This window comes from Nipponia nippon, unplaced genomic scaffold (genome assembly GCF_047370975.1).
Source record: "Nipponia nippon isolate SJK-2023a ecotype South Korea unplaced genomic scaffold, ASM4737097v1 scaffold_1, whole genome shotgun sequence".
NCBI lineage: Eukaryota > Metazoa > Chordata > Aves > Pelecaniformes > Threskiornithidae > Nipponia > Nipponia nippon.
This window is the reverse complement of record NW_028262290.1, coordinates 47,522,889-47,550,004: the sequence shown is the minus strand read 5'-3', so window position 1 is coordinate 47,550,004 and position 27,116 is coordinate 47,522,889. Positions and strand designations below refer to the sequence as shown.

At 42.7% G+C, this 27,116-nt stretch overlaps 1 protein-coding gene across 26 annotated transcripts in view; it reads right to left on the bottom strand.

Annotated features, from left to right (window-relative positions):
• Nucleotides 1–27,116, bottom strand: part of KLHL14 (kelch like family member 14) — a 136,579-nt gene that overhangs the window by 50,113 nt on the left and 59,350 nt on the right. For 25 of the 26 annotated variants that reach the window (XR_015703968.1, XR_015703958.1, XR_015703959.1 and 22 more), the window contains one exon: nt 24,328–24,449. Coding sequence is in view for 2 of the 26 variants with exons in the window: in XM_087754165.1 (XP_087610291.1) it covers nt 24,328–24,449 (122 nt within the window). In the remaining 24 variants the exon portion in view is untranslated. Of the gene's footprint in view, nt 1–15,720; nt 16,253–24,327; nt 24,450–27,116 lie in introns of all 26 variants that reach the window. The other variant, XM_087754175.1, reaches the window with a different exon arrangement.

Genomic DNA, 27,116 nt, shown 5'->3' with positions numbered 1-27,116 from the left:
TGGCTACGTAATATTCAACTACTGCTACTTGAAAACTGGTTATTTCCACGGCTCTCCAGAGGGCAGAGTAACGTGAGAAGATGTCTCTTTCCAGTACAGAAGGCACCTACAAACTCACTTTAGGAGACTGTGATTTGCTTATGGCAGAGATAACAATATTCATTTCATTCCCAATCCTCTCCCCAAAATGCTGGCCAGACCACAGCTTGTCCAATTATTTCTCGAGAACAGAATATCAGATCCTGTTCACCTTTCTTTGGTTCATACATCATTTGCAGGAAGACTATGCATTTATTACTGAATGTGACCTGCTATTTCTCACCAAGGAGGTTATATAAATAAACGCCAGGATTCCTCTGTGAATTGTTCACTTCAGTTGTTTGTTACTTAATAACTGTGGGGAAAGACTGACCACAATGAGTATGAAATTCTAGCCTCAGTGAACATGGTGGGAGTTTTGCCATTGACTTTAAAGGCATCGAGTTTTCACCCACTGGTATTTTCTGCTCAAAAGATAATGAAACACAGTTAAAAGAGGAGAAGAATCAACAGTAGATGGCAAATACCTCTGTTAACATTCCTACGGCCAAACTGCACCCTGTCACCTCAACTTCAAGCAAATACATGGGAAGTATTTTTTCTAGTAACACACCAATGCCAATCTTGAGTCTCAGCTCAACTCAGTGGGGGAAGCCTGGGACAATCCAACAGCAGTCACCATAAGCAGAAAACCCTAAGATGATCAGGAGGAAGCACTGTGCCTCAAAGTCACCTTTAAGAACAAATAACTGGTATAGCTCTGGTCCAACTGCACCACAGAGAACTCCATAAGCTCAGCTAGAAACTTCACAACCTCTTCATCCCCGTGCCAGTTTTGTTGCAACACCATTCAAGCCATCACAGGTAAGATGGACACAGGCCAGCAGAGTTCATCTCGGACACAGCCCCTACTTCACCTGAGGCTGCAAGTAAGCAAAGGCAAAATGCCACCCCAAACCTACCCTCAATTCAAGATAACATTAGCACTAAGAAAAAGTTATCTGAGCAGATGAAAATGCTTGGAATAATTCACAACATAGTGACTGGTATTTCATATTAATTAAGATATTTCACATTATGAAGATATTTCTAATTAATGAAAATATCACATTTTTCATTCAAATGTCAAGAGTTATTATTTTGATACATTCTCTGGAATAACACGAGCCAGGACTGTTCAGCAGGGTTCTCAGTTTAGTTGTTTTAATGGACTAAATTTTTCATTTGTGAGCATCTAAAATAAGACACTTAAATTCATGCTGAAGCACCAGATCAGGGAAACACAACATCAGGAATAGCTGGCATGCTCAGCTCCCCCCTGGAATAAACTGTTTTCAAGTTAGTTGGATGCAAGTTCTGAGTACAGACCTGTCTACTTCCATGGGTGAAACTCACCCCATGGTAGAAGGTTTTATTGGGTTTTCAGCAACACATATATTTGCTGTTCGCAAGAACAAATTTTACCCATATATTTTCAAAGCTGCAAGCACACATTTGGATTTCATCCCAATAACAAAATAAAGCTGCTTACTGGGATCAACAGCGTCTGGATAAAGTAGGAAAATACTGCATTTCCACCTTAAAAACTGATGTTCCCGTACCAAAATCCTGACAGAATCCTCCCTGTACAGTGTATAGCAAACGTATGCACACTCTGCTGCACCCCCACGCCACCTCCCCCATGGCAATGACTCCGTGCCGCCCAAGTGCTGATACAACATCTGAGAAGCACGAGTAAGTCAATACACCAAACTTCTTGGCAAGATGTGGAGCAGGGGGATGTAACGTATGGTCCTGTGGGAAGGTTCAAAGTGACAGTTCCTCTTGTTTTGTTATCGCCTACTTACCCGCCAACCTGCTGAAGGCTGCCCCCGGCCACCCGGATGCCCCGCCGATTCCCACAGACATAAACTGTTGCCCACAGACACTTGTTGCCCACCACCGTGAGTTATGCAATGTTACCTCAGTGATGGCTGCTCCCCAGTAGAATATGCTGTGTACCTACTCAGGCCTGGATTTATAGTCTCTAAAGTAGAGCCCAACATATATTACTGGGGAATGACATCTCGTCACATCATAACAGTACTGTGATGAAACATTCATGTGTGACATTTCGAACAACAAAATCTCCTCATGGAGGAAATGATGAATAGTCCCTGATGGGAGAAAATCATGGCAGAAAGTCAGAAAGCTCCAGAAAGAAATACTATTTTGTCCCACTGGAGGCTTTCAGATCCTCCAAGACGTCAGCTCAAGGACATGCATTCCCTTTTGTAACAGAGCCACAAGATGGAAGACCCCGACCAGAAGTGGTGTGTTAACACCCAGTTGCTTGTGACCAGTTGCATCCGTTCATGGCTCAATTTCTACCTGACCTTGAGATGCACACATTCTCCTGCTCTCCTCTGGGGAGAACCTTCCAAGCTCAGGACAACTACAACCACTCCTTGTGTTTTCCTGGTTGGATCCTGTTGGTGCTGCTCAGGGATCCATGTCTTCAAAAGAATTCATCACATGCAAGTTGAATCTTTCACTATTTTGTCTCTCAGTCTCAGTACTTCCTATGCTGCTGTCCACTCTTAACCAACATTATTTTAGAGCAACCAAAAGTTGGTTGTGTTTTTTTTTCCCACTAAGTCTTGAAGTCATTCCAGGAGAAGAAAAACGTCATTTTCTATTTGGAAAACTCTACATGGAGGAGGGATGTGCCCATATTTCACCATATTAAAACAGTGGTTTCGATACACTTAAGTTCACTCGTAATAGATAAATTGAGACCTTCAGAATTGCACTGCTATGGATTTTTGGACTTTTCCTTTTAAATACTTCAATATTGGCAAACAAAAGGTTTTGTTTACAAGAGAGTCCAGCACATACCTAAAGCACCAGTCATAAAGCAGAGGAGGGTGGAAGGATCTGTCCAGTGCTTACCACCAGGAAAAAAGCTTAAAAAATGCTTTCTTTCCCAGAAGACATCTGGGTATCTGAAGGTATCTGAAGAAAAGTCTGAAACTCCATCATGCCTAACTTCCAGCATGCCCAAGCACAGCATGCAGAAGCAGAAATGTTCACGTAGTATTACATTAATGTACCTAGGCTGCCTAAAGAAAGCTCAGGAGTCCCTGCCAGGAACTGCAAGAAGGCTGAGTACATCTTTAATGGACAGGCTGCTCACAACATACTGTCAGGGTGCTGAGGGCACCAACAGGACTTAATGGCCCTGACCAGCCTGGGGTCTCCCCCAACGCCACTTGCTCATGGGTGCAGAAGCCCCATTTTAGCTTAGGCCTGGGCACCCAGGATGGACCCCATGTAGGTATATTGCAGTGTGTCTCCAGTCCCATCTTTGGCCTTGTCTCCTGGATGGACTTTGGACCCATGCTGAGGTCTGTCTTCATGAAGCCACCAGCCCCGCTGCGCCCTGACATATACCCATAGGTGGGAATGTTGCTGCCTGAGCAAGGACTGCAGCCCAGATTTTCCCTTAATACTGCATGTCCCTACCAGCAACCTGAGAACAAAAAGCACTTGGAAATGCCCCAGCAGCTTAATGTTCTCATCACCACCAAAATGGTCATTCAAGTACCAGAAGACGAGTGTCTTACTGTTGACTCTTTTTCCATGATGGACAGAACTAAATATAATTTATAATATTCTTTTTGCTCAAAATGGGCAATAAGAGCCCAGTCTAAAATGTACTAATCACTGGGCAAACAAATACAGAAGGAAACACAGGAATCAATCCACATAAATTAGGCAACACCAAAGACTAGTTTCTCCAACAGAAACCAGGCAGAAATGTTGCTCTCCTAGACCTCTCCCCACAGGTGGGCTCCTAAGGAAGAGAAATGGCAGGCCCACAGACAATTTTTCAAATTCAGGGAAGGAAACTTGAGCTGGGCAGCAAAACCACATACTTATGTAAAACTGGCACAGATCACTTACTTTGTAAATCTATAGAGAAGATGAACTGAGAATGTATATCTGAAAAAAAATCCATTAATAGATTTGGACTGAATTTATGTTAATTTTCTTTTGCTTTCTATAACAACAGTACTGTTTAGTATCTTCAGAAAAACTGCTATGAAGAATGTGTTGTGATGCCTAATCATAGCGATCAGAAAAATTCACTCCATATGAGCACTCATACCAGCAATTCTGTTCTGTCTCCTCAAAAACTGTTTGCGGATTTAGAAAGCATCCAGTCAGGAAATAGAAGCAAAACCATGTTTCTTAAAATTAAATACCAAGCTGAATATCATGGCACAAGTAGCTGCTATTTAAATCAAGCAGTGTCAAAATTCATGGGCTGAACCATGTTCACACAGAATCACAAATAATTCACAAATCACACACTAGTGCATGGTCACGGACTGCTGACAAACAGGATGAAAGGTCAGGTTAATTTAAATCACTGGCCATGCTGGGACTGCAGGATTTGACATGTACAGTAGAGTAAATTAAAGTTGTGATCAATCCCAAATACTTAAAATACACATAACTAAGTATCCTCAACTGGCTTGCATTTTTTGTGGAAGAAGTTAATTTTGCAAATAGTATTGTTCATGAAAGTATCATTTTCAGTTAGTTAGGTGAAGCGAGGACTGAGACACAGAGTCTGCATGAACGAAACTGGGACTCCCTGTGCTAGCAACTGTGGCTTGGACCAGGTTCTGGTGGAGACTGAATTCAAGAGGGGAATGAAACTGAAATGAACAGACGGGGATGGGTCGGGTCAGGTCGGAGGGGACGTGGCACAAAGGACTGGGACTGGAGGAGGAGATGGTAAAGTCTGCGAACACAGCAGCACATACTGATCCAGAGCCCCAAGTCCTGCACTCTTCATATTCCTCAGCTGTCAGCATATTTGGGCGGACACTTATGCTGTTTACACCCCCTGGTTAATGGGGCACACAGCCTCCACTGTCACCAGCAACTGCCTGAATTCAAAAGGCAGAGATGTGTACGGCAGATCTACAAAGCCAGCCCACATCACAGACTGTTTCTCAGCATACCTTGAAAAGGCAGTTTCACCTCCAAGTCTATGTAAATGCCGAGGAGATGTGGGGCACTCAGAAGTTACGGACTGCCACTGTGAGAGGCTGCAGTGCGCATCTCCTCTGGCACCTTTGTTTGTTTATGCTGGCGTAGTCCTCCAACAGCTAACCATGACACTTCCCAACTGCCCAGCTTGCAGAAGCTTCAGTCCCACGAACACCAGATACCTGCAGAAGCTGCCACTGCAAGAAACATTTCTGCCCTTTCTTGTCCCAGGTCCCATCACTCCTTGTGATGCCTGATGCATGCATGCAGCCAAGCAATAAACAAGCAAGAAGCCACACTATTTTTTTAAGGTGCATTGAATTGAACCCAGACGTGTTGTCCACTAAGCTTCCTTGCCTGGCCTCACAAATTGGAGTTAGCAGGAGTGCGAGGCCATGAGAAGAAGGGAAGGACTCATGTACCAGCAGAAGCACCAGCTTGCATCAGCTTATCACGGTTGTGAAACTACAGCCTCAGCACACGATACCAAACCATTTAAATGGGTCTAACCCAGTGTTGCTGTGGCCCTGCTCCTCTCACAGCCCAGGCAATTGAGGCCCCTCTTCATGCCAGCACAGTCTCTCCTTGGCACCCCTCAGTGAGCCCTTTCAAAGCAATAATCTGGTGGAAAAATAACCCAGAAAACAAGAGAGTATATTTTCATTTTGGTTTAATGCCCTGAGCAGGCTCACCCAGGAGTCAAATGAGTTCCAGCACTGATACAAAGGAGGAGACAGGACCATGGGATGGGGTTTGGGTGGAAAGGACCTCAAAACAACAGCTTCACCTACCATATGGCCGTGCAGGGGATGAAGCTGCCCTATGAATGAACGAGGTAACAGTGAGCAAGACCTCTGACTGCAAGAGGTTGCTTCATTTCTGGAAGGTGTGTAGGGAGAGGCTGGGGGCTGCGGGAGCAGATGGGATTTCTCATAGTTAAGGCAGCTGTGTCCTGGGCTGGAGAACGGGATCTTTTCCCTGCCTTTGCTACACAATGTAACTGCGGTGCTAGACAAGTCCCTTTAGCTATTTTTTTCCACAGCTACCTGTTTCCCCTGTTCTGAGAACATTAATTATGTGTGCTTCATTTTCGGCGAGCCTGCTCTGATCCCTGCGTCTGATACGCAGGAGCGCTCTGTGCTCACTGCGGTAACTGAAGTAGGTGGGAGAGGCAGCCTGGAAAGCATGGTCTGACGGGTCTTGAAACAGGAACCCCAAAATAAAGCATACCTTTGACTTTAACCTCATTGCACCTCTGTTCCTGATCTGCAAAATGGGAACAATGAGAGACTATGCTCCTGACAAAGAGGATGGAGTAAAAATACCGTAACATGCCAATGAAGCAGTTGGCGCCTGTTGTTATGAACACTATAAAGGAAACCTTGTTAAAAAATTGTCTTCAGAAGATTTTAGTAGCGTGTGACAGACAGGATCTACTTGCCGAACAACAGAGAAAAAATACTGTAAGGAGAAATTCAGCACAGTGCCTCCTGTGCACTGACATGTGACAAAGAGTAGTATGTGATATCATTAGAGATCGTATCTTAATGCTTATGCAAACAGAGGCCAAATTAAGGTTGCAGAAGCAGCTCAATTCTCCCATTTCCTAACTCCAGAGGGCTTGGTATCGCCGTCTGCCTAACGCTCTTTTCAACCTTGGTGCCAGTCCCTTGCGCATGATCCACCCTAGGTCTGACAGGCAGCTAACGCACACCTTATCCTGCAGCTCTGTCAGCATCTCTGGATCACCCACGTTGGTGCTGTGGAGTCCGAAGTCTACCGAGCCCCTGGCTGGAGTTGCAGGAGCCCTTCTTCTCCTCCTCCTCCGCCTCCTCCTCCTCCTCCTCCTCCTCCTCCTGCCGCATTTCCTTCTCGCCAGCAGTTTGAGGCTAAGCCGCTAGATGGGGTGCGGAGTGCTCGGCTCCCCCCTCCCCCGGGAGAGGCATTTCAATCATCTTTTGGCTTCAGGTTTTGCAGCCAACCAAAAAAACAAAGAGGTGAAACGCAGCACAAAAAAAGACATAGCCAGCTTCCTCCCAAGCAGTTCACTTCTGCTTGTTCCTCATGTTCGGCGTGAAAGGGAAGAAATCAAATGGAGTACACAAACCCCAGCGAACGCTCGGCGCATCAATCCTGGCGGATGCTGAGCCGCCCCGGCTCCCGCTGCCTGCAATGGGCACGGCGGGTGCTCAGGCTCTGGCACGGTTATCCGTCATACCTGCTTTGCCTCATCTTGTCTCAGCTCCCCGAACCCAGACTGCGCGAGCATCAGTCAGCGATTCCTCTGGCAGTCCACACACATCTGCTTTTCTACTCCACGCGCCAGTCCCAGTGAAATATAGCAGGCACAGTTCCCTTCCCCACCAACACGCCGCCAAATCTCTCTCCCTCTCTCTCTTAATAATGATCTGGAAGCTGGGTAAAACAACATGCTCGCTTTTGACAAAGAGCGTGCTTCCTCATTACAGGGGTAAGGAAGGGGAAAGAGGACGTGAGGAAACTGTGATACAAAAAAATAACCTGCAGAATTAGAGGGGGAAAAAAAGAATCCTTCCTAAAATAGCCACTGCTCTCCAATGGAAACACAGTGCTTTACTCAAGGTTAATCCCAAACTGGACTGCATAAAGGTGGCCAGATTACAGCTCTCTTCCTGCCTCCCTAAAGAACGAATATTTTGGGAAGGCGTGCAGAAGCTGAAGCGTGCCTGTTCCATCAGGAATGCGGGAAGGGACTGGTATTTACCTGCGTACGAACTGCTGCCGAATTACACCTTTTCTCACTCTTTCCCAACTGCTTACAAGAAGAACTGTCCCTCTCAAGGCATCATCCATCCCAGTAACACTACTTATTATTCAACGTGTATATAAAATACAACCAAGCACTCCTTCCCAACATCCAGCTTCTTCCAGCCTTCCACAAAAATACAGATATCCTAGATCCCCTATACAGCACCTTCTCATGACCCAGCCCAGCCTTGCAAGCTCCTGCAGACTCCTCTTCTTCTCCATGGCCAAGAGAAGGAGAGCAAAAGGGCAGGATCATTTTGAAGTCAGTCTTTTCTTTTGCTTGTCTGGCATGGGTAGAGAAAGTCCTTCTCCCACTCAGCAGAGGAAGACCACGTGAGGGCAGCTGCTGGGGATGCTCCTAACATGGGGCAGCAGTACTGACGGGGTAAGCACACCCTCAGTTCTCCTCGTTACTCCAGCAATGGGATAACTCGTGTTTTGCAGCCTGTCACAGTTGGCTCTGCACAGGCCTATATCCCTGCTAGCGTCTCAAAAGCCATCTTGAAAGAGCCACCCACAGGGGTACACCCAAGTGGCAATGCAGCACTTCACGAGGCAGGATTACACCGTAGCTGTCAACTGGGAGGCGAGCATAGGCAGCCTTGTGCTGCCCAAAAGTATGTCCTGTCACATACCCTGCAGGTGAAAACTCAACTCAGCCTTCATTTCTGAATGAATTTGGATTTCCACAAAGAGAAACAGATGAAAATAATGTGGCAGAAAAAGAAACACACAGGAAATTAAAAAAAAAAAAAAAAGTGCACTTGAGGAGTTCTTTTTTTAATTCATTGCAAAAACACTGACAAAATGCGCTGTGCATCATTACCGGACATTAATACAGACTGATCCTGCCTGAGGAGTTTGCAGTCTTCCTGTAAATTAATAAAGACAGAATATAATCCCAAACGCAGCGCATTTGCTCATATATATTCATATGGACACTGCTGATCCACATCTGGCTAAAATAAATGTGTTTTTACACAAATTAGGTTATCACTGATACAAACAGTTTTGATTCATACTACAGAGCACAAACAGAAGATCAACGCAATTGCTTTGGTTTAGCACTGTGCTTGTGAAAGTCACCACTTATCAGCTGGGCTGCAGTAATTGCTTCTAGCCTCTTACAATTAGAAAAAGCCACTAGCTTAAACTACCCTAAAGCACTGATTAGATTGTTTAAAAGAGCACATTTTACTTTACATTTGTAACCACCTAGGAACATGAGTGCTGGCAGGCATTGTGGCTCAACTAGTGGGTGCTACCTTGGAAAAAAGTAGATGAGCTGGATCTCTTGCAATCCTGTGACCATAACAAAATTGCAAAAGATTTTTACTCAAAAAAATTCCACAGATGTCAAACTATAATACTAACTACCTGCAAAATGAGCTGGTGAAATCAGCCTACTCCTTGTGCCAGTGTACCTTATTCACACAGCACAAAAACACTGGAATTTTGCACTGACTATACATATCCCAAGAAGAAGCATGGTGTTTTTATTAGAGAAATACCTTCACTAAAATTCTGTAGAGTCCTTAAAGCCGAACTTTAGACATTGAGTCTGCAAAGACAGCACCATATGATCAGCTATATGTAGACTTTCCAATGATAAGTCCTCTGATTTATTTTGTTTTCTGACATAAAGAAGTACTTTTTGGTGTTCTGCAATATGTAGAACCTCTGAGAGATTACAAAAACTTGTTTGGGACACTTGCTGAGATCAGTGTTCCTGGAGGTTCACAAATACATTCATTTCTATTGCAGTACCAGGGTGCATAAACATAGTTTTGATAAACATGAATACTAAGCATTTTTGCAAAAATCTTGGCTTCAAATCACATCACAAGTCTTGTGGGCTTACTTATTTGTTCCTTACTCTACAGTACAAGTGCTGATAACCCAAAACATTTTCAAAAATTACAATCCAGACCGCTAAATCCAAGACACTACATATGCTTGATGCCCCTTCAATTTACTTTCTTCAATTTACTTTCAATTTACTTTTAACTTTCAACCATAAGATCAAAACCTCCCATTTAAAAAATAATCAGTTGAATTACAAAGCTTTGTCTTAATATACTAAATGTGCAAGATCAGAGATAAAATTCTTGGCAACGCTGCTAATGTAACTCTGCAGCAACTTCCCTGAAATAATCAGAATTAGGTACTCAGTTAGGCTTTATTTAGACACATGACAAAGGGCAGTATTAATGTTGCGCTCTGAGGGGACAGTCCCAGGGTAGAACTCAGAGTACCGAAATTGTTACGGTATGGTATAGTGATACCTGAATTAACTTTGTGCTACTGACTTAGCCCCAACTGGTGTACTCTCAGGTTCTCTTTTGTTTTCAAGGTCCCAGTTGGTCTGGGGCCCGAGTTTAGCAGGTGCTGTATCCACTGCAGGAAACAATACATTACAAAGGCACATAGAAACGATCAACAGACAGGTAAATCAAATACTTCTTTCCAGATTTTTAGAATCTGTCTGTGAGTTGCTCCAGTGGACAACCACAAATCACTTTTAAGTAGAACGGACATTAAATTCATAATAGATTTCATCCATACATTTCATGGAGTGGTATGAATTTGGTCCACACAGTTCACTTTTCTTACCTCTAACAGCCCCCACTCTCCTTTGCTTGTGGTTTTTTCCTGTGACACTTCCAGGACATTTGTGCACCAGCCTCTGGAGCCCACCCAGGATGAATTCCAGTTGCAGACCCAGCAGGCAGCTCTGGCGTCTGCCCTCCTTGTCCAGCTACGCAACCCCCAACGAACCCAACCAACCAAACTCAGCCACTCCTTCACCCTGCCTGCACCCTCCATAGGGTTCCTGACACCCAGAACTGGTGAGCAGTCATTAGTCTTCCAGTACTTTGGTCCTACCTCTACAGCCTTGCTTCTGCAAAGAGGAGGAGACTTTCCATCCCTGGCCGTGCACCCGCGGGCAGCTCCAGCACCCCGCTCCTGCGTAACCCCCGCAGCACCCCACAAAGCCTCCAAGCCTCAGGGGAAATGCAGAACTCTCAAGAATGCTTTTTGCATACTGCAAAAAGGTAATTAGTGACTTCAGAAGCAGAGGCAAATAACTGTGGTATCGTACGCTTAAATGGCCAGCCCTGGAAGAATTTTTTTTGTGAAAATCAATAGAAGGTGATAGATCAATAGAAGTTTTCTGTATAAAAACATTTTCTCCTAAAGCAGCAAGTCTAGCACTATTCAAACAAATTCTTCTATTATTTAAAGATGTAGCTTCATTCCTGTTGAACACTACTGTTGTGTGCCATGTAAAGCCAGAGGACTTTTCTTTAAGGAATCAGTTATTTTCTCTGAGGACAATGAATTATTTTCCAATACTGGAAGTTTCAAATGAAAGCCCTCAAGTAGCAACAACTGCTTCAGGCGGGCACTAGCACTGTTTTACATGGGGAGAAACCTCTTTCCATGGCAGCCCTGCCTGAGAGGAGGCTAGGCTGTTAAAATCAAGCAGCTGGGGTGAAGTCAAATCATGGCTTCAAGAAAAGGGACGCTATGTCAGGGCTTTATTGCTGTTGTAAATCTTTGCAGTTAAGAAAAATCAAACTTCTGAGCGCTGAAATGATCATTTCTTGGAGCTGCGCTGGAGGAAGCCCAAGAGCTGACAGGAGGACAGTGGCTCCAACCCTGCTGGGTGAAATGTGCCCCAGTGCAGAAAGCCCCTGAAACACCCCGCACGTTAACAGGACTTAAGTTGGAGGCTTAAGCACTGTACAAACCCTTACATGGGGCACCTCTTTCCTGGAGCTGAAGTTAAATGGGAGCCAGTAAATGCCCAGCTGATTCCAGCAGTTGTGATTCTGCTGAATAAAACAAAGTTTAAACGAGCTTGTGCAAACATTAGTGGTAATGCAGCTGGGAGACAAGGACTGTACAGGGACTAGCCAGAAGGCTGGCGTTTGGACACCACAGATCATCCAGCTCTGTGCTACTGGCTGCCACAGTGCTTAAAATAATTATAGTTCTCTGGAGAGAGTATATAGATAAACTCTGTCCTATGTTAACGCACCATCATATAGAGTTGTTTACAGTCAGTACTTAGTAAAGTACTTAAGCATGTATTTAAACACACTGCTGAACATCAGTGTGATTAATACTTTGCTGAATTAGAGATATGATACGAATACATTTTTCTGCTGTTGTAATTTTTCATTATATACACTTATAAGCTGGCCATAAGGATTTTCTTTCAGTTTTGCATCCAGCAAATGAGTTAATTTGGGAGTCAAATTCTGCCTTAGTTATGCTTGCACAATGCCTTTCACATACATGAGGGCAGAAGACTGCTCCATGACCTTTAATTGGACTTCTTTTTTGCTAGTCTTTAATGATTCATCTAGGAAAAAAAAATCTGGTTCGTTCTTTCTGATCTGGCAGCTCTTTGATATTCCTTTCATGTCATTTCAATCAGAAAAGTATCTTTTACATATGGTATATACGTTTGTTAAGGCTGTGCACATACAGCAGCTGTAATTCTTGACCATCAAGCAAGCAGCTGCCAGTGAGTATACATCGAAGCCGTACACTCTTGTTCTTCTGCATGTAAAACTGGGGGGGAGGGATGGGAAGAGAAGAAACGTGGCTCTTATATCGCTTATCATGGTAATTCTATTTAAATCTATTTTAATGATTCCTAATAACATAATTTGCCAAGCCTCCCCACCTGAAAGTGATACAAGCACATCTCTCTCACTTTTTTCTTTCCTGCTTAATTCAGGGAGAAGTGTTTATCATCTCCTAGTTTCAAGTCAAACCTTTTTTTTCCCCTCTCTTTTTTTCCCCCTTTTTTTAAATAACCAGAACTCAAAGCATTGGCCTACCCGTGTACATTAAGGTGCTGGTTACTGTCATCACTGCAAAACAGTCACTCCACTTGCATCTAGTTAGTTTTTACTCACAAGGAAACAAGCATGATTTAATAGTTGTAGCTGTAGCCATCTCAGAGTTGAAGACTTTTTTCCCCCTAAATTAAAGCTAAATTGTGTGCTTTAAATACATTACCTACTTGCAACAAAATGGGAAATTTCAAAATGATTCAGTCACAGATTATTTGTACTGAAAATGACAGGCTCACATCAGCCACAGGAAGGTCTGGGTGTTTGCTGAGCTCAGTGAGCAGCCAGGTAGGCTTACCTGGGTTCACAGATAACAGATGTTCACATGGTGGAAAAGATGCAAATTCCCTTTCGCTGTTCCTCTCACCAGCTCCCAAGAAGCCTGAGTGGGGTTTCTCGTGCCAAATGGCTGGGCTGCCAGGCTCGCTCCCATGCCTTAGCCCTCACGTGCAGTTCATAGAATCACAGAATCATCGAATCATAGAATGCTTTGGGATGGAAGGGACCTTTAAAGGTCATCTAGTCCAGCCCCCCTGCAATTGGCAGGGACATCTACAACTAGATCAGGTTGCTCAGAGCCCCATCCAGCCTGGCCTTGAATGTTTCCAAGGATGGGGCATCTACCACCTCTCTGGGCAACCCCTTCCAGTGTTTCACTACCCTCATTGTAAAAAATTTCTTCCTTATATCTAGTCTGAAAGTTCATGTGGATGCAGGTTAGCTCAGGGCACCTCAGTAGGAAACCAGCTGCCCCCTCCATGCGAAAAATACTGCCCAGCTTATTTCACACACTGCTCCCCGCAGGCACTATGGACAAGACCACCCCATGTTGGGCTTTTGCCACTCACCCCAGTCCACCGACACCACCTGCTTAGGCCTTGCACCCTCAACACTCTTGTGACATGACCTACTGTATTCAACACCCTGCCTTGGTGTCCTGGTATAAAGAGACTGCTCTGGGAGACTGTGATAGCACCTCCCACCCCTTCATGCACATTAATTTAAGTAACTCACAAGAGCAGTAGGAGTGACAGGGCAGCACTGGAAGAGATGTAGGTGAAGGACTGGAGGCATCCTGCACCATGTGCACAGGCTGGGCTTGAGTACCCCGGCAGCAGAGCTGCAAGCTGAGCAGGGAGCCCCAGGTCCCAAGCGAAGGCCCCCATGAAGCCAGCACAGCAATTCTCCAGGGCAGCTCTTGGGGGAGCTCAAAGTCACACTTTTTTTTACCCTTGGGGGTGATCTATCCACGAACAGAGGGGGCACAGTCATGGGGCAAGGTCAGGTAGCTCGTACTACTGCTGCCTGTGTTGCTCCTGTCTGGCAAATACTAGAGGACATTGCTTGTCTAGATTGATGGGAAGGCATATGTTAAAGCAATTAATTCATTTGCCCTAAAAGACTGAAGCCAGGCCAGGATTTGTACCTTTCCTAGTGCTCAGTCTGATCTTAAGCAATGGGATTTTCACCATTTCCCATGGGAGATTATTCCACAACCTAATAGATCTCAATGTCAGGAAGTTTTTTCCTGATATTCAGCCATAATTCATATCCATGAATTATGAGCCACTGTCGACATCACACCCATTGAGGCATTCCTAGAGCCTGCTTCATTTAAAATTATATGCTCTAGTTATGCAGGGTTTCTGTGTACTAGGGCAAAATGCTTTTTCTGCAGGTTAATTCATTACTATTCAATTTGTTAACACTTCTTTTCTCAGTGTGAACAGTCATTCTGCAGTTGCATACCCTATAGTAGCACAATCCCCATTTGGGAGTAGAATCACAATATATAAATAGGACAAAACAACATACCAAAAACCATCCCCGTAAAGATGTATTAGTCTGTTCCTGCAGATACTTACTCCAGCATTCAGTTAAACGAGAGCAGTAGCTCATACAACACCTGGTATGAGACAGAAAGCTTAGAAAAAAACCCGCACAAGTCTGTAATAAATTTTATTTCTGTCTTAAACAGAGGGAAGGTACAGGAGTAGGGGGGCAGGTAGGGAAGGGGAAAGGGATGGGGAAGGAAAGGAAGAAAAGAACTTTAACAAGCTGTGAGAAAATAGAGGAGAACTGAAAAGAGAACGACTTCCTACAAACAATGAGCCACCACAACGCAATAAGGACATACAACAGCAAATAAAGTTGAGGATGCAAAATGCACACCTCTTGCCATTAATAGCCCTTAGAATACTGAGAAAGCTAAGGCAGGCTTCTGAAATCTGTATTGCAAATACTTGTGTACAAAACACTTCTTGGAAGGAAACTGCCTTTTGTTTTAGGAACATTTGAGAGGAGAAAATTTATAAACCATATATCAATTTCTCAAGAAAGTCTGAGGATTTCTATGAGAATTTTTTATGATTACATTTTGCCCAGCTAGCGGTTCTTTGCCATCCTGTTTGCAACCCATCTGTACATAAATAAAATGTCACATTAGATACTGGAAAAAGGGAATGCTTTCTAAAGCAAGTAACTAGAAACGCACCAGAGTTCATTTTCATCTCCATACGTGCCTAGCTCCCATTAATGCTACATAAATCCCAGAGCTACTAGATAAGAATAAACACATAAATTTTACCTGAAATCATCTAAGAAACAGAAAGCCATGTTTGCAGTGAGCACTAAATTCACACAATGCCACACAATTTTGTGTGGAAGTTATTCCAGATGGCTGATTTTTTAGAGACAGTGGCCAAATAGTATTGGGACACCAACACAAACAGATCTGGTGAGAACATTTTTGACAATATTTCCTTTTACTAGAAATTATGTGACTTTACTGAAATCTGTATCTAGCCAGGTGAGACACTTGCTTTGGACAGAAGACAGGACAAGGCAGCTCCCAGTTCCTACTGTACCAGGGTATGTGTGTTTATAGCAGACACATGATGCCCACAGGCTAAGAGGACTCAAAATGTTGCAGACCCTCTAGGGCTGCATTAAGCCCAAGTACCTATGCTCTGTTGCTCACCTGAGTTTACCAGTGAAGTCATAGCAATTTGTTATTTGTAGTTACACAGTTTCTGGTTTGCAGTTAGCCTTGCAAAGCTGGACAAAACTTTCTTTGGTGGGACTGTGAAATATCCATTGGGACATACACGAGAGATTCCTAAGTTGAAAAATTGTACTCTGACTTGAGCAAAGCAGGGACTCGAACTTCAACTGCCTGCCTTTTCCCCACCCCACAAGAGCTGTTGAGATCAGAAGGGACATTATGATACAACACTGGGTCTGCAAAAACATTTGAAGGCATTTGTTTTCATTTTGCCTTGGAACAAAGCTGTAGAAGTTGCTGCAAAATGGAACGGTCATCCTCAAGCCATCTGTAACGATGCATAACTCAAGTTGAAAGATGAGGTAGAAAAAGGTAAGTTCTGTGATCCAGGAGGAAGGTTTTGAGTCAAAGGATTTGATGTACTTGCAAGGATATAGCAGGGAGCGGCATCTCCAGGAACCAGCAGCTTTCTTTGTAAGACGTCTCCACAGAAGCCTGACATCAGCATCTGCTGTGGAAAAGGTACAGATCATCTGATAATTCACCTGTCTTACACCTGCTGCCTTCTTACTTGGAGCCACCCACAGCTCAGCTCTGCACCGTCTCAGTCCCCTGCCTAAGGATGTCTTGGAACGGGGCTGTGCCTTGTTCTCTTGTCCCACTCAGGTTTTCAACCACAAACGGTCCTGGCTGAGCAGAGGCAGCAAACAGGACATTTGGGTGACACTTCTGGACTCTACCTGAAAGCAACCTTTTGCCAATGGAGCTTCTGAGGATGCAGGTGAGTAGATTCAGGCACCTTTGTGTATGTGGAAGAAAATGAACAGCCTGGTTTCCAGAGAGGTGGGTGTTCACAAGTCCATAACAAAGGGCAGAAAGCAGCCAAGAGAAGCTGAAACGCTATTGAAGGCTGTTAGCCCAAACAGACTGAATGCAGTGATAAGACTGGCCGTTTCAAAGACACAGCACAGCAAGATATGAAGGGACTGCGAATAAGGGAAGAGAAAGCTATCCAGAATTTACAATACATCACAGTTACAAGTAAGAGGGGAATATGCAGAACAATCATCTGCTTCATAAATAAGCAGAAAGTCTCAACTGAAATGATAAAAAAAGCAAATCATTTACTTACACTAGCCCTTCATTCTCTTAAGGTGAAGTGAACAGGTTGTTTGGTCAAGCCAGGAACAGAGTACAGAGGTTATCACAAAAGATACACACAGTCAAGTAACACCTGTGTAAAAGCAGAAGCTAACAACATTGTAATCAAAAAGAAAAATGTACAGAAAGAGAGCTGACATTTCTTGAAAGTTATCTCAAATGGTAGTGCAGAAGAAAACAATATTTAAGGCACAAATACAGCATTCATTGTGAGAACATGCTACATTTTCACTCATTCTTAGAGCTCTGTCTTGCTCTTAGATACGCAGGCGTGCACCATTAATGGCACTTGCATGGTTGAATTCCCATGCATCATCCTCAGAATGGGAGTTGTGGCTAACCTCTAGTATGTCACATGTGAAAAAAATACTCTTCACTGTATTTCTGTTTCTCACTTCTATATTCTCGCTTCCCTGTATGTGTAAAGCATGTGGCTTATTGGCAATGTGTCTGACCACATTGAATAAATCTCCTAAATCCAGGCTTAAAGTTGGCTAGTCGTACTGATCAGTCAGCTTTCCTGTGTATGAATCTCTCTTCTTCTGTGACTGTATTTTCCTGGTTTTGAACCTTTTTAAAAGGCCTAGATATAAGAATGGAAAATATAGACGGAATTTATGTTTAAAATTAGCTTTTAATACAATTGATGTGTTTATTCAAGGAGGAAGATACATAAAAGCATGTGCATATGTGTACATGTACAACTTCTACATACATCTACCACATTTATTAAATCTGCCTAGTGGACAATATCAAGACTTCTGCCTTAACAATATGCTAATGCTTGCTCAAGCTTTTCAATGCAGTGCTGAAACCATCCTCGACACAGCACTGAAGCAGTAGCTGCACCATCCCCGACTGCTGGATAAATGGAGTAAGAGAGATGAAATTTATCAGGGCTGCCAAGAAGTGTCCATCAAGACACATTTTTGATTAACATAAGTGTGCACTATTCTCACAAGTGACAAGAAAAGGAGGAAGAAATTATAACTGGCATATGTCAAGACATTCAACCTGTCCATCTGACTTGACTCACTTTTTGCAAACACTACTTTTATTCAGTTACCAATTGATTGGGGGTAAATTGAAGGAGGAAACCTTGCTTCTAACACACTATCATTCTTCTAAAAAGTAAAAGCTCTACAGTGGATGAATTAATTTACTTAAAAGATGTAACATTTCCAAAGGCACAACATGTGCTAGGCACCTAGTGGTACTTAAACTGACATTTATGCCTTTGAAAATTTCTCCCAAGAATCTCTGATGTGAGCACATAAATCGTACTGTCTTGTAAGTAACCAACTTGGAAAAGAGAAAACTGGATAAAGCATTCCAACACATGAAGGACCGTGAAGCTCTTAGTGACTCCAAAGCCATTTCAGAAAAACAGAGGAACAGGACTTTTGCTATTAATTCACCCAGGAAGGACAAAATATCGTTCTGTATAGGAAAGGCTGATGCAACTGAGCATCCGAGAATTGCCAAAGAAAACAGAAGAGAAAGAAATTCAACCTATGCCAGCAGAAATGATGTAGGCTGGGGAGTGGAGTGACCCAGGTTCTCTGATGCTGACTATGATACGAAGCAAACCATTCTACTTGCCTTTTACTTGACTCCCCTGTGGGTAAAATGCATAAATAATGATGCTGAAAGGGTTTCTAGAACCACCAGTATGCCTAAGTGCTGGCTGACACTCAAAGTGTTGTTACTGAAGACGGAAGACTGCTGTACAGGAGGCCTTACTGTCACAGCACATATTCAAGGGAAATTTAAAAAGTCAAAAAGGCGGAAATGCAAAGACGTTGTATTCAGACCAGACTACCCGCAGTGGAGATTGCCTCACATGAAAATGAGAGCACAGCCAACCTGGGGAAGGAAGGAGAAGACGGACCGCTTCTATCAGAGCATCGAGGATGAAAAGGTTACCAGCTGCTTGCTATGATCAGCGAGTCAGAGGAAGACAAATAAATGACAACTCCTTGATATTGTGTGATTGCTGCTGGCATGAAGGAGAGAGATGGAGAAGGAAATCGAAGTGCCTGATTCATTGTTTGTCCTTACACATGGATGAAACACAGCAGACATAAATATACCTAGCAAAGGGTAGAAAGGTCAAGATAACTAAAATAAGACTAAGGAGTAACTAGGAAAAGAAGTAACCAGAAATGAGGTGCTGATCATCCTGACTAAACTCTCCAGTCTGGTGACCTTCTAGACATTTCCCTGTCTTTCCTATCCAAATATATCGCCTGTATTATACTTTTCATTGGACAATGACATTGGATTAAAAACCAAACCTAGCACAATACCTAAGCATAAATGCATTATTGCCCGTACATGTATTTGCCACTATTTTGATGCTCATTGAATCCTCTCTGTGGTTTACACAGATGATGTGGTTAGCTAGGGAGGTTAAGGAATGTTACAATTAGCATCTTACTGAAAAACAAAGTACTGATATGAAAGAAAGATCTGCTGCAGCTGCAGCTTCACATGGATGGAACGTGCCATGTAAGAGTTCAGTAACGTTTCCAATATTTCACCTTTTTGTGCTTTAGAGAAAAAGGAATTTTGCATTGAAGGGAGGATTCACTGCATACCTAGAAATCTGAAGACACAATTTCTCTCCTACTCATTGCTTCTAATCAGACAGATGGATACATTGCTATGGGGGAAAAAAAACCCTAAAACAATGACTGCATCATTTTTATTTATTTCTTGCATTCTCTGTTCATGTAGCAAGAAATTTAATTCCAGTTGGATCAGTCTCTTGTGATATTTTTTTCTTTCATTTAATATATTTTTTAAATGCTTAGAGACATTATGACAGAAAAGCATGTATTTTTTGCCCTGGTTTATACCCATCATCCTTACCATTACAACAAGACAAAAGCATTAAAGTAAAATTAATCATGTCAAAAGATTTTAGCAAAAAACAAGGGAGACCATGCATAAAGCATCGCTTTGTCTAGTGTGAAGTCACGCTCTGATTAAAAACATATAATGAAAGTGAAAGTAATACATCATTGCCTTAGCAGTAGGGTTTTTGGGAGAGCTATGCAATTCTGAACACAAAAAATCTTTATAGGCTCTGGATTTTGAAACTTGCAATTATTATAGAATAATTCTAACAAACAAAACATTGTTTCATTTCCTTAAAGTTTAATTAATCTTAAACGTTGCAGTTAAAACAAACAACCAAAGGAGTTCTAGGATTAAACAAGGACTCCTGGCAGGACCGTAGCTGGTAATTAAACCCGAAGCAGCAGTGACTGGTTCTGAGCAGTGAGGCATGAGGTGGTGACACAGAGACACCCCCCCACTGCCCCACATCCAGTAAGTAGATATGAGGACTGTGAAATACCGTGGCACAAGGAAATCCCATTAATAGAGCAGAACTTTTGCTGTTACTAAGGACCATCAAACACCCATCAGCCCTTCGGTTTGTGTCACTGGCAGTGGTAGCCTGTTGCTGCCATGTAACATAGGTAGCACCCAGTTAAAAAATGAACTGGTGTTCGTGCACGTGTAGGCAAGCCTGAGAAGAAACCACGCAGTGCTGTTCACTGTACTTTGCCATACAGTCTATAAAAGCCTCTACTTTTCTCAGGCACAACTATGCAATAAGTAGTGTTTCAAATTAAACAGCAACGGGCACATTACGAATCTTAGATTAGGGTTGTGCCCACATCAAGTAAAATTAGGTGGCAGAAAATGTTTGTAAAATGCCACGTACTTTCTTCTTTTCTTTCTTTATTCTGTCTCTCTTCTTTGTTGCCAACACAGAAAAAAATAACTCTGAGAAATACCAGGCAGGAAAAATACACAGTAATACTAGACTGTGAAAAATCTACCGATCCCTTGAGCCATAGCATTCTTGCCTATAGATGATGACATTAAAAAATTGGAAATGGGTGCATGCTTCCCCTCCTCTTCTGGATCTATGAACAAGGCAAGTTGTTTTCCTGATACCTTTAGAATTACTCCCATTAGTACTGATGCATTTGGTGCTTTGGCTAGCCAGGCAGAGAGAGGTGGGCAGTATCCCCTGCCAATAGATCTAGTCTTGTCGCGGGAACAAAATGAGATTGCTACTCTGCCGAGCTGTCATACTCGATAGCTTGTGCTGTTCCACCTGCAACTGTCTTCATAGCTCCAACTGCAGTGCCACGGCTTACATGGAGTCAGTAGTTTCTGATGGTTGATCTTCTCCTGTTCCTTATGCATCACACAAGGCAGGACACAGAGCCCTAAGCAACTGAGTGGTTGCAACAGCCACTCTCCATGCTGAGAAGGAAAAAGGCAAGAGGCAAACAGCTTCCTCTCAAACAGGTTTGCAGGCCCTGCTGAGGAACTTCTGGGCCTCCTCTCAGTGGAGGGTGACAAGAGGAGATTCAGTCTCCTCTCATCCATCTCCTCCTCAACGGCCTTGCCACTGCACCCAGGACTAAGTGCTTGCAAGCTCCTTTCCCACCTTCCCTACCCCCAAATGCCACTGGCACAGAAAGCAGAAAATGAGTAATGTAGATAGGTTTGGAGGAGGGAAAGGGCAATTTCTGTGCACATTTACATTGGACCACTAAGCCTCTAAGTGCAAAGCCTGCCTTTTTGTTGGTGCATGGGGGAGTCTACTGGAGGGCAGAAGGGTAAAGAAAAGTCTTTGTAAACATTTGCTAGTACAGGAAGAAATCAAATAGACCTAAGGTGATAGGAAGATAGAACACCCTAAAATACCAGACTACAAGGACTAAGATTCTTCCCACCACAGAACCTTATGAGCAGGACACGGCTTTTGTTCTGTCCCCGTTCACTAGGGAGCAAACTCCTCATTTGCACTGATGAGCTGGGGGTGAACTGCAACATCAGAGCTGACAGCACTGTCTAAACAAGTGAAAAAGAAACAGAAAAGAAAAAAATCTTCCTCTTTTGCTGCGGATTGTACATCTCTGATAAGAATAAACACACCAATCATTTTCCAAAACGATGGACTGGGAGAGAGGTAAAAGGGTAAAGGAAGGAAATAAATGTACTTCTTCCTAACTTGCAAAAAATATATGAAAAATAAAGACAGAACAATGTCCGTAAATTCCTACACACCGTAAATGTCATAGTATGTTGATACACCACCATGACTGCACTGAACTATCACCATGTTATAATGTGATTAGTTTGTGGTCTTCCCTAAAACTGCTCCGTCACAGCTCTTAAAGCCCTGCACTCCTATGCTGTATAGTCCTTCAGTGTTTTATGGAAAGGACAGGACAGAAGTTCTACTCCAATTTGCCTCCACTGCCCATCCTCTCTTATATCAAGTTAGAAAATAAAGCAGGGGATACTTGAAACTCTTGTTTCAACTTTTTTAAAAAAATAATTATTGCTACCATTTGGTGAGTAGTAATTCTAAGAAATCACGCTTATTAACATTTAGTCTTTTTCAGTGTGAAAAGACATCCTCAAACAGTAGTCCAGGCCAAGAAGGCATCCTTTTCTAGCAGTTTTGGTAAGAACAGGATTACTCATGTCACGAGAGGGCTGTGTATTAGACAGCTGACACTGAAACAGATCCTAGGACCTTCAGGACTTCCAGTGCTGAGCATCAAGTGCTTGAACATGAGCTAGCTAGGACTGTAACAGACGCATTATCTTTTAATCACAGCACAGAAGGTTATGTGCATTAACCAGAATGGAAAGAGAATTTTTGTTTACTATTTGTTACTATTTGTTAGAGGTAACACAGAAAAGACTACATTCTTTTGATAAAATTACATAAAATTATTCAGAAACACCTCTCAACACCACCATACACAGTGGTGTTATTCAAATACTAGCAATGGATTTTTAACCAGAGCATTTAGGTATCATGCCTCTGGGTCCAGTTTCCCACAGTCTTGGAGACAGCATCACAACGTAAGTAACTAAGAACAGAATAAATTTCATTCTTACAAAATCTGAGACATCTACAGAAAGGTAAGACTCAGAATAAAGTTTTTTACTTCAATTCAGTGGAGAGTTCAGACCTTGAAGCAAGAGATCCATTTCTCCTGCCTATTCTGGTGAGCCACTGGGTTAGACACAGCAAATTAAAAAATCCTGGACATTTCTGCCTTACATAATATCATTGCTTTTTCACTGACTTACCATCTTCAAAATTTTCTTAGAAGTAGCGTACAGAGGTGAATATTGTATCTTATTATTCTGAAAAATGTGAAGCAAAGTATGTTCCCTAGTACAGATGCTGGAGACTTTTCTGATGTACAGTTCATATGACTTTTTGTAACTGCCATTCTTACACAATACCCTCAACTATTAGTTCAGGGCACCTATACCTAAGCAGTTTTTATGTTGCAGCACTTTCAGAAAGGCTCCTAAATTTTCCGTGGGAGAAAGCAATTTACAAAGGCATCATTTCAAGTCCTGCATCATAGCAGTCTTTTTAATTATTTTTCATCCTAACCTGTGCATACGATATTAATGTGGATGTATCCCATTAAAGGGCTTTGGATAATGGATGAAGAACAGAATTCTGTAAAATGTATTTTACTGGGGAAAAAAAGCAGGTCTATTAGGAAATCCAGGTTTTACCAGTTGTCCAGTTTTAGAAGTATGGCTTTGATTTATGGATCAAAATTGCTCATTTATTATTTTATCTATACTGCTTTGGGCAATTTTGACAGTTAAAATTTAGTTTTATTGACCAATGCAGCCAGTTTAGCCACAAGGGGACTAATGCACACACAGCCTGCTGCACTCAAGAAGCTATGATTTGATTCCATGACCAAGTCAGACTGGGAATCGCAACCAACATAACAATAAGTTCCAAATCTCGATGCTCGAGGCAGAATACTTACTCTAAAACACAATCAACCTTTAAAAGAAGGTGGGAAAGAATTTTGTGATAGGCGCCTCCGTGCACTGTTTTTTGTAGCTGATATATTCCACCAATGCTTCTGTCAGCAATGGACGCAGAGCAGTACAGAGGAAACCTTTCTTTAATGATTGTGGACAACAGATAAAGCTGGAAGAAGGAAATGAAAATGCAAAAAGAGAATCAAAGGTGTGCTCTAGTACTATGGCTTACCAGGGATCTGAGTCTGAGAAAACTGTCTCGAACATTGCCTTTTTTTTTTTCCCTAAACCAGATTTTATTCCTATGTACATAAATATGCATGTATTCATGTTGCAGTATGAAAGACTTACAAGTTTACTTAAAAAACTTACTGGAATGATTTTAAGCCAATGTTAATTTAGGCCTATCCTATTATAAAATTAGCATCTTCTGCAATCTCAATTTATTGCTCCATTGTGAAGCCCCCTGTGATACATAAACAAACCTCTGAAGAGAAACAAATCAATAAAGTGTCTAATTTAATTAACCATGTTTTTAAATTCATCAAGACAACTGTACAAAAATAAACCACTTACTTGTCAGTATTTTCCATGTCTTCTTTTCATCATCATAATACTGAACCAAATTGCTGGGTAGCCGGTCAGGTCCGGGAGGCAATCCTCCAACCAATAACAGCATTTTCTTATTGGAACGAATTCTTCACCCAAAACAAGAGGAAAGATGAACAACCACATTACTGAGGAGTATTTTTAGTGGCAACAAAATCATAACCATCAAAAGAATGTTCACTGCTTGCAGTTTTCTATTTCATTTTTTGTGTTTCTTTCCCCAATCATGTCTCAACAATTTTTTGAACCAAGCAGAAAAATGATCAGAAAAGCTGCATATCTCTCTACTCATGGAATAATAAGCTTCCTTTATGCAATTTGTTAGAGGTTCATTCTAGAACGACCTTTTTCTTATATTATCCCTTTAAATCATCACTCTTTACAGCTGAATACACATGAAATGCTCTGGAGTTGTACTAAGGTTAAGCATTAAAGTTGCATGTCAAAAATCGTATTAGTCAAAATCATTATTATAAGCCATTCTACACTCAAAGAACCTTGAAAAAATTAAGGTTATGCAGAGAGTTTGTGAGCCAACTCTTTAATCACACACTGAACTTCAGATACATAGTTTAGTACAATTAGCAGCACTGGGCTAATGGTTATGGGTTAAATGCTACTTACAAGCACTTTTGTTTGTTTAATCCAGACTCTTGCTTTCACTCTCCCCCCCGGGTCCCCCCCTTCTCTTTGCTCTCCCCCTGTGCACCACTGGCTATAGCAACACCAATTGGTAAAAATGAGACTGTGATGTTGTTGTGAGCCTCCCCAGAGTGGAGCCCTGCCAGTGCTTGCCACTGATCCAGCGGCATGAACCTGCTCAGCTGTGCAAAGTCACTCTAATTCCCTCCCTCTGTTTTTCTACCTTCTCCCCCAGGGGGCAACCACTGAAAGGAGTGACTACCCACCCATCAAGAGCTGGCAATTCGCTGCTATTAAGCGTGACCGTGATTCCCAATCTGCCTGGCAGTTCTTAAGAACAGGACTGCAATGTCTCATATGCAGTAAAAGCGGTTATCTGCACCCTGGCCTCCAACACTCCACCTGATGAATGTACGATTTCTTTGCAACATTAAGGGATTTAGCACAATTGGAAGTGAAAAGGGGAGGGGAGGCTCAGACCCCCAGATGAGCCCTGATGCTTTAATAGTCACTTCGCATATAATTGAACTTTCATCGGTTATACTAAGCTTGGGTGTGATAATGCTGAAATAAAGGTCTACACTCAAAATGTTCCCGTGAAGCAGGAAGGTGACATAGCCTGGAAAAAATGCATCGATACGAACGCATGTGCAGGGAGACCATGCATTTGATGGAAAGCACCTTTGCCAAACACCAACGTTTTTCCAAGCACGGCAACATCACTGTAGCAATCTGTGTGTCAGTCTGCAGCAAACACTCCTGGCCAAGAAAGGTACAGAATGCCAGGAACCAAAGCCCACCACCACAACTGCACGCCGTGGGGTAAAACCACCGCCCAGGAGCTCCAATCTCAGCAGTGCACGCCGGCAGCGGGTGCTTTACCACGAGGCACACCAGTGGCTTAGCTCCAACTATTGCCTAGACAGTTTTGGGGACCCACCAGTTTAGATTTGTACCAGGATTGCATTCTCTCTTCAGAAGACTGGGCAAAATGAACTATGTTGTGCTGTAGACACACACTACTCAAAAAGAACCTCCTTCAGGAAGGGAGCACGCAGCTGAAGGCTCGATCCACACGATGCTTAGGAATAAAACCTTTCAAATGGCTATCCAAAAGACAACTACAGACTGCAGATACATCTATCACGAGGATGGCTGGGGAATTATCTGGCAGATGGCCTTGTTTGTTTTTAAATGGATTTAGGGCTCAGGGAAGGTCCTGAATTGACAGCGGAGGAAATGAAACCCTCACTCCAGGGGCAGTGCCACTGCAATATTCTCCCACGCTGTCCTACCCCCTGCTTTGCTCCCGACCTGGGGGGAGCCCCTGCAGTCCTTCAGTCCTTCTGACAAGCCAGCCTTTGACTTCTGCGCTGAACCTCCTACGTACTGTCAAACGATGACTGTTACCTGCCCACCAGACTGTATCTGTGCAGGACATTGGGAACCGTCTCATGATCACTGTCAGCACTGACTCCACTCAGTGAGACCAAGCTCTGGGGAAAGCTTTCGTAAGCATTGCCAGCGTCTTGAAATGTTCAATGTCCCCGATAAAGTTTTTAATGAAAGAACATTTGATAAAAATGATGCAACACAGGAGTATGATAAACTATTTTTGGTATGAGTTAGGGATGACTGCACACGTAACAAGTGGCAGAGCAAACCAGAGCCATAAGTCAGTTATGCATGGCCATCCCTAACGATAGAGAATAAATTGTTTATTCCAACTCTCTTGTGTTGTATGTTATATCACAATCAACTCCCTGTGTATTGTAAAATTCAGAATGCCCTTGCAAGGTTTACTTGATAAAGGAGTTTATTTTGATTTTCATCTTTCATCTGTAAAACTCCCTTCTAACTCCAAAGCACTGTGAAAAACCAATGAATGGCCAAGGCTCAATAGTTAAGGTGAAGAATGAAATGTCAGATGTAACTCTGAGTTTCCAGACTTTGGCAGCTGCAACTATCCTTAACATTACTTTTTCAGCTAAACAATCTGAGAAGCTACTGTTTCTTGAGAAGGAGCAGCACTGCTATATGGGAATGCTTAAAAAATATTTAGTATTTTTACATGTTTAAAATGGGAAGTAGCATGAACAGAAGCCCTTAATAAA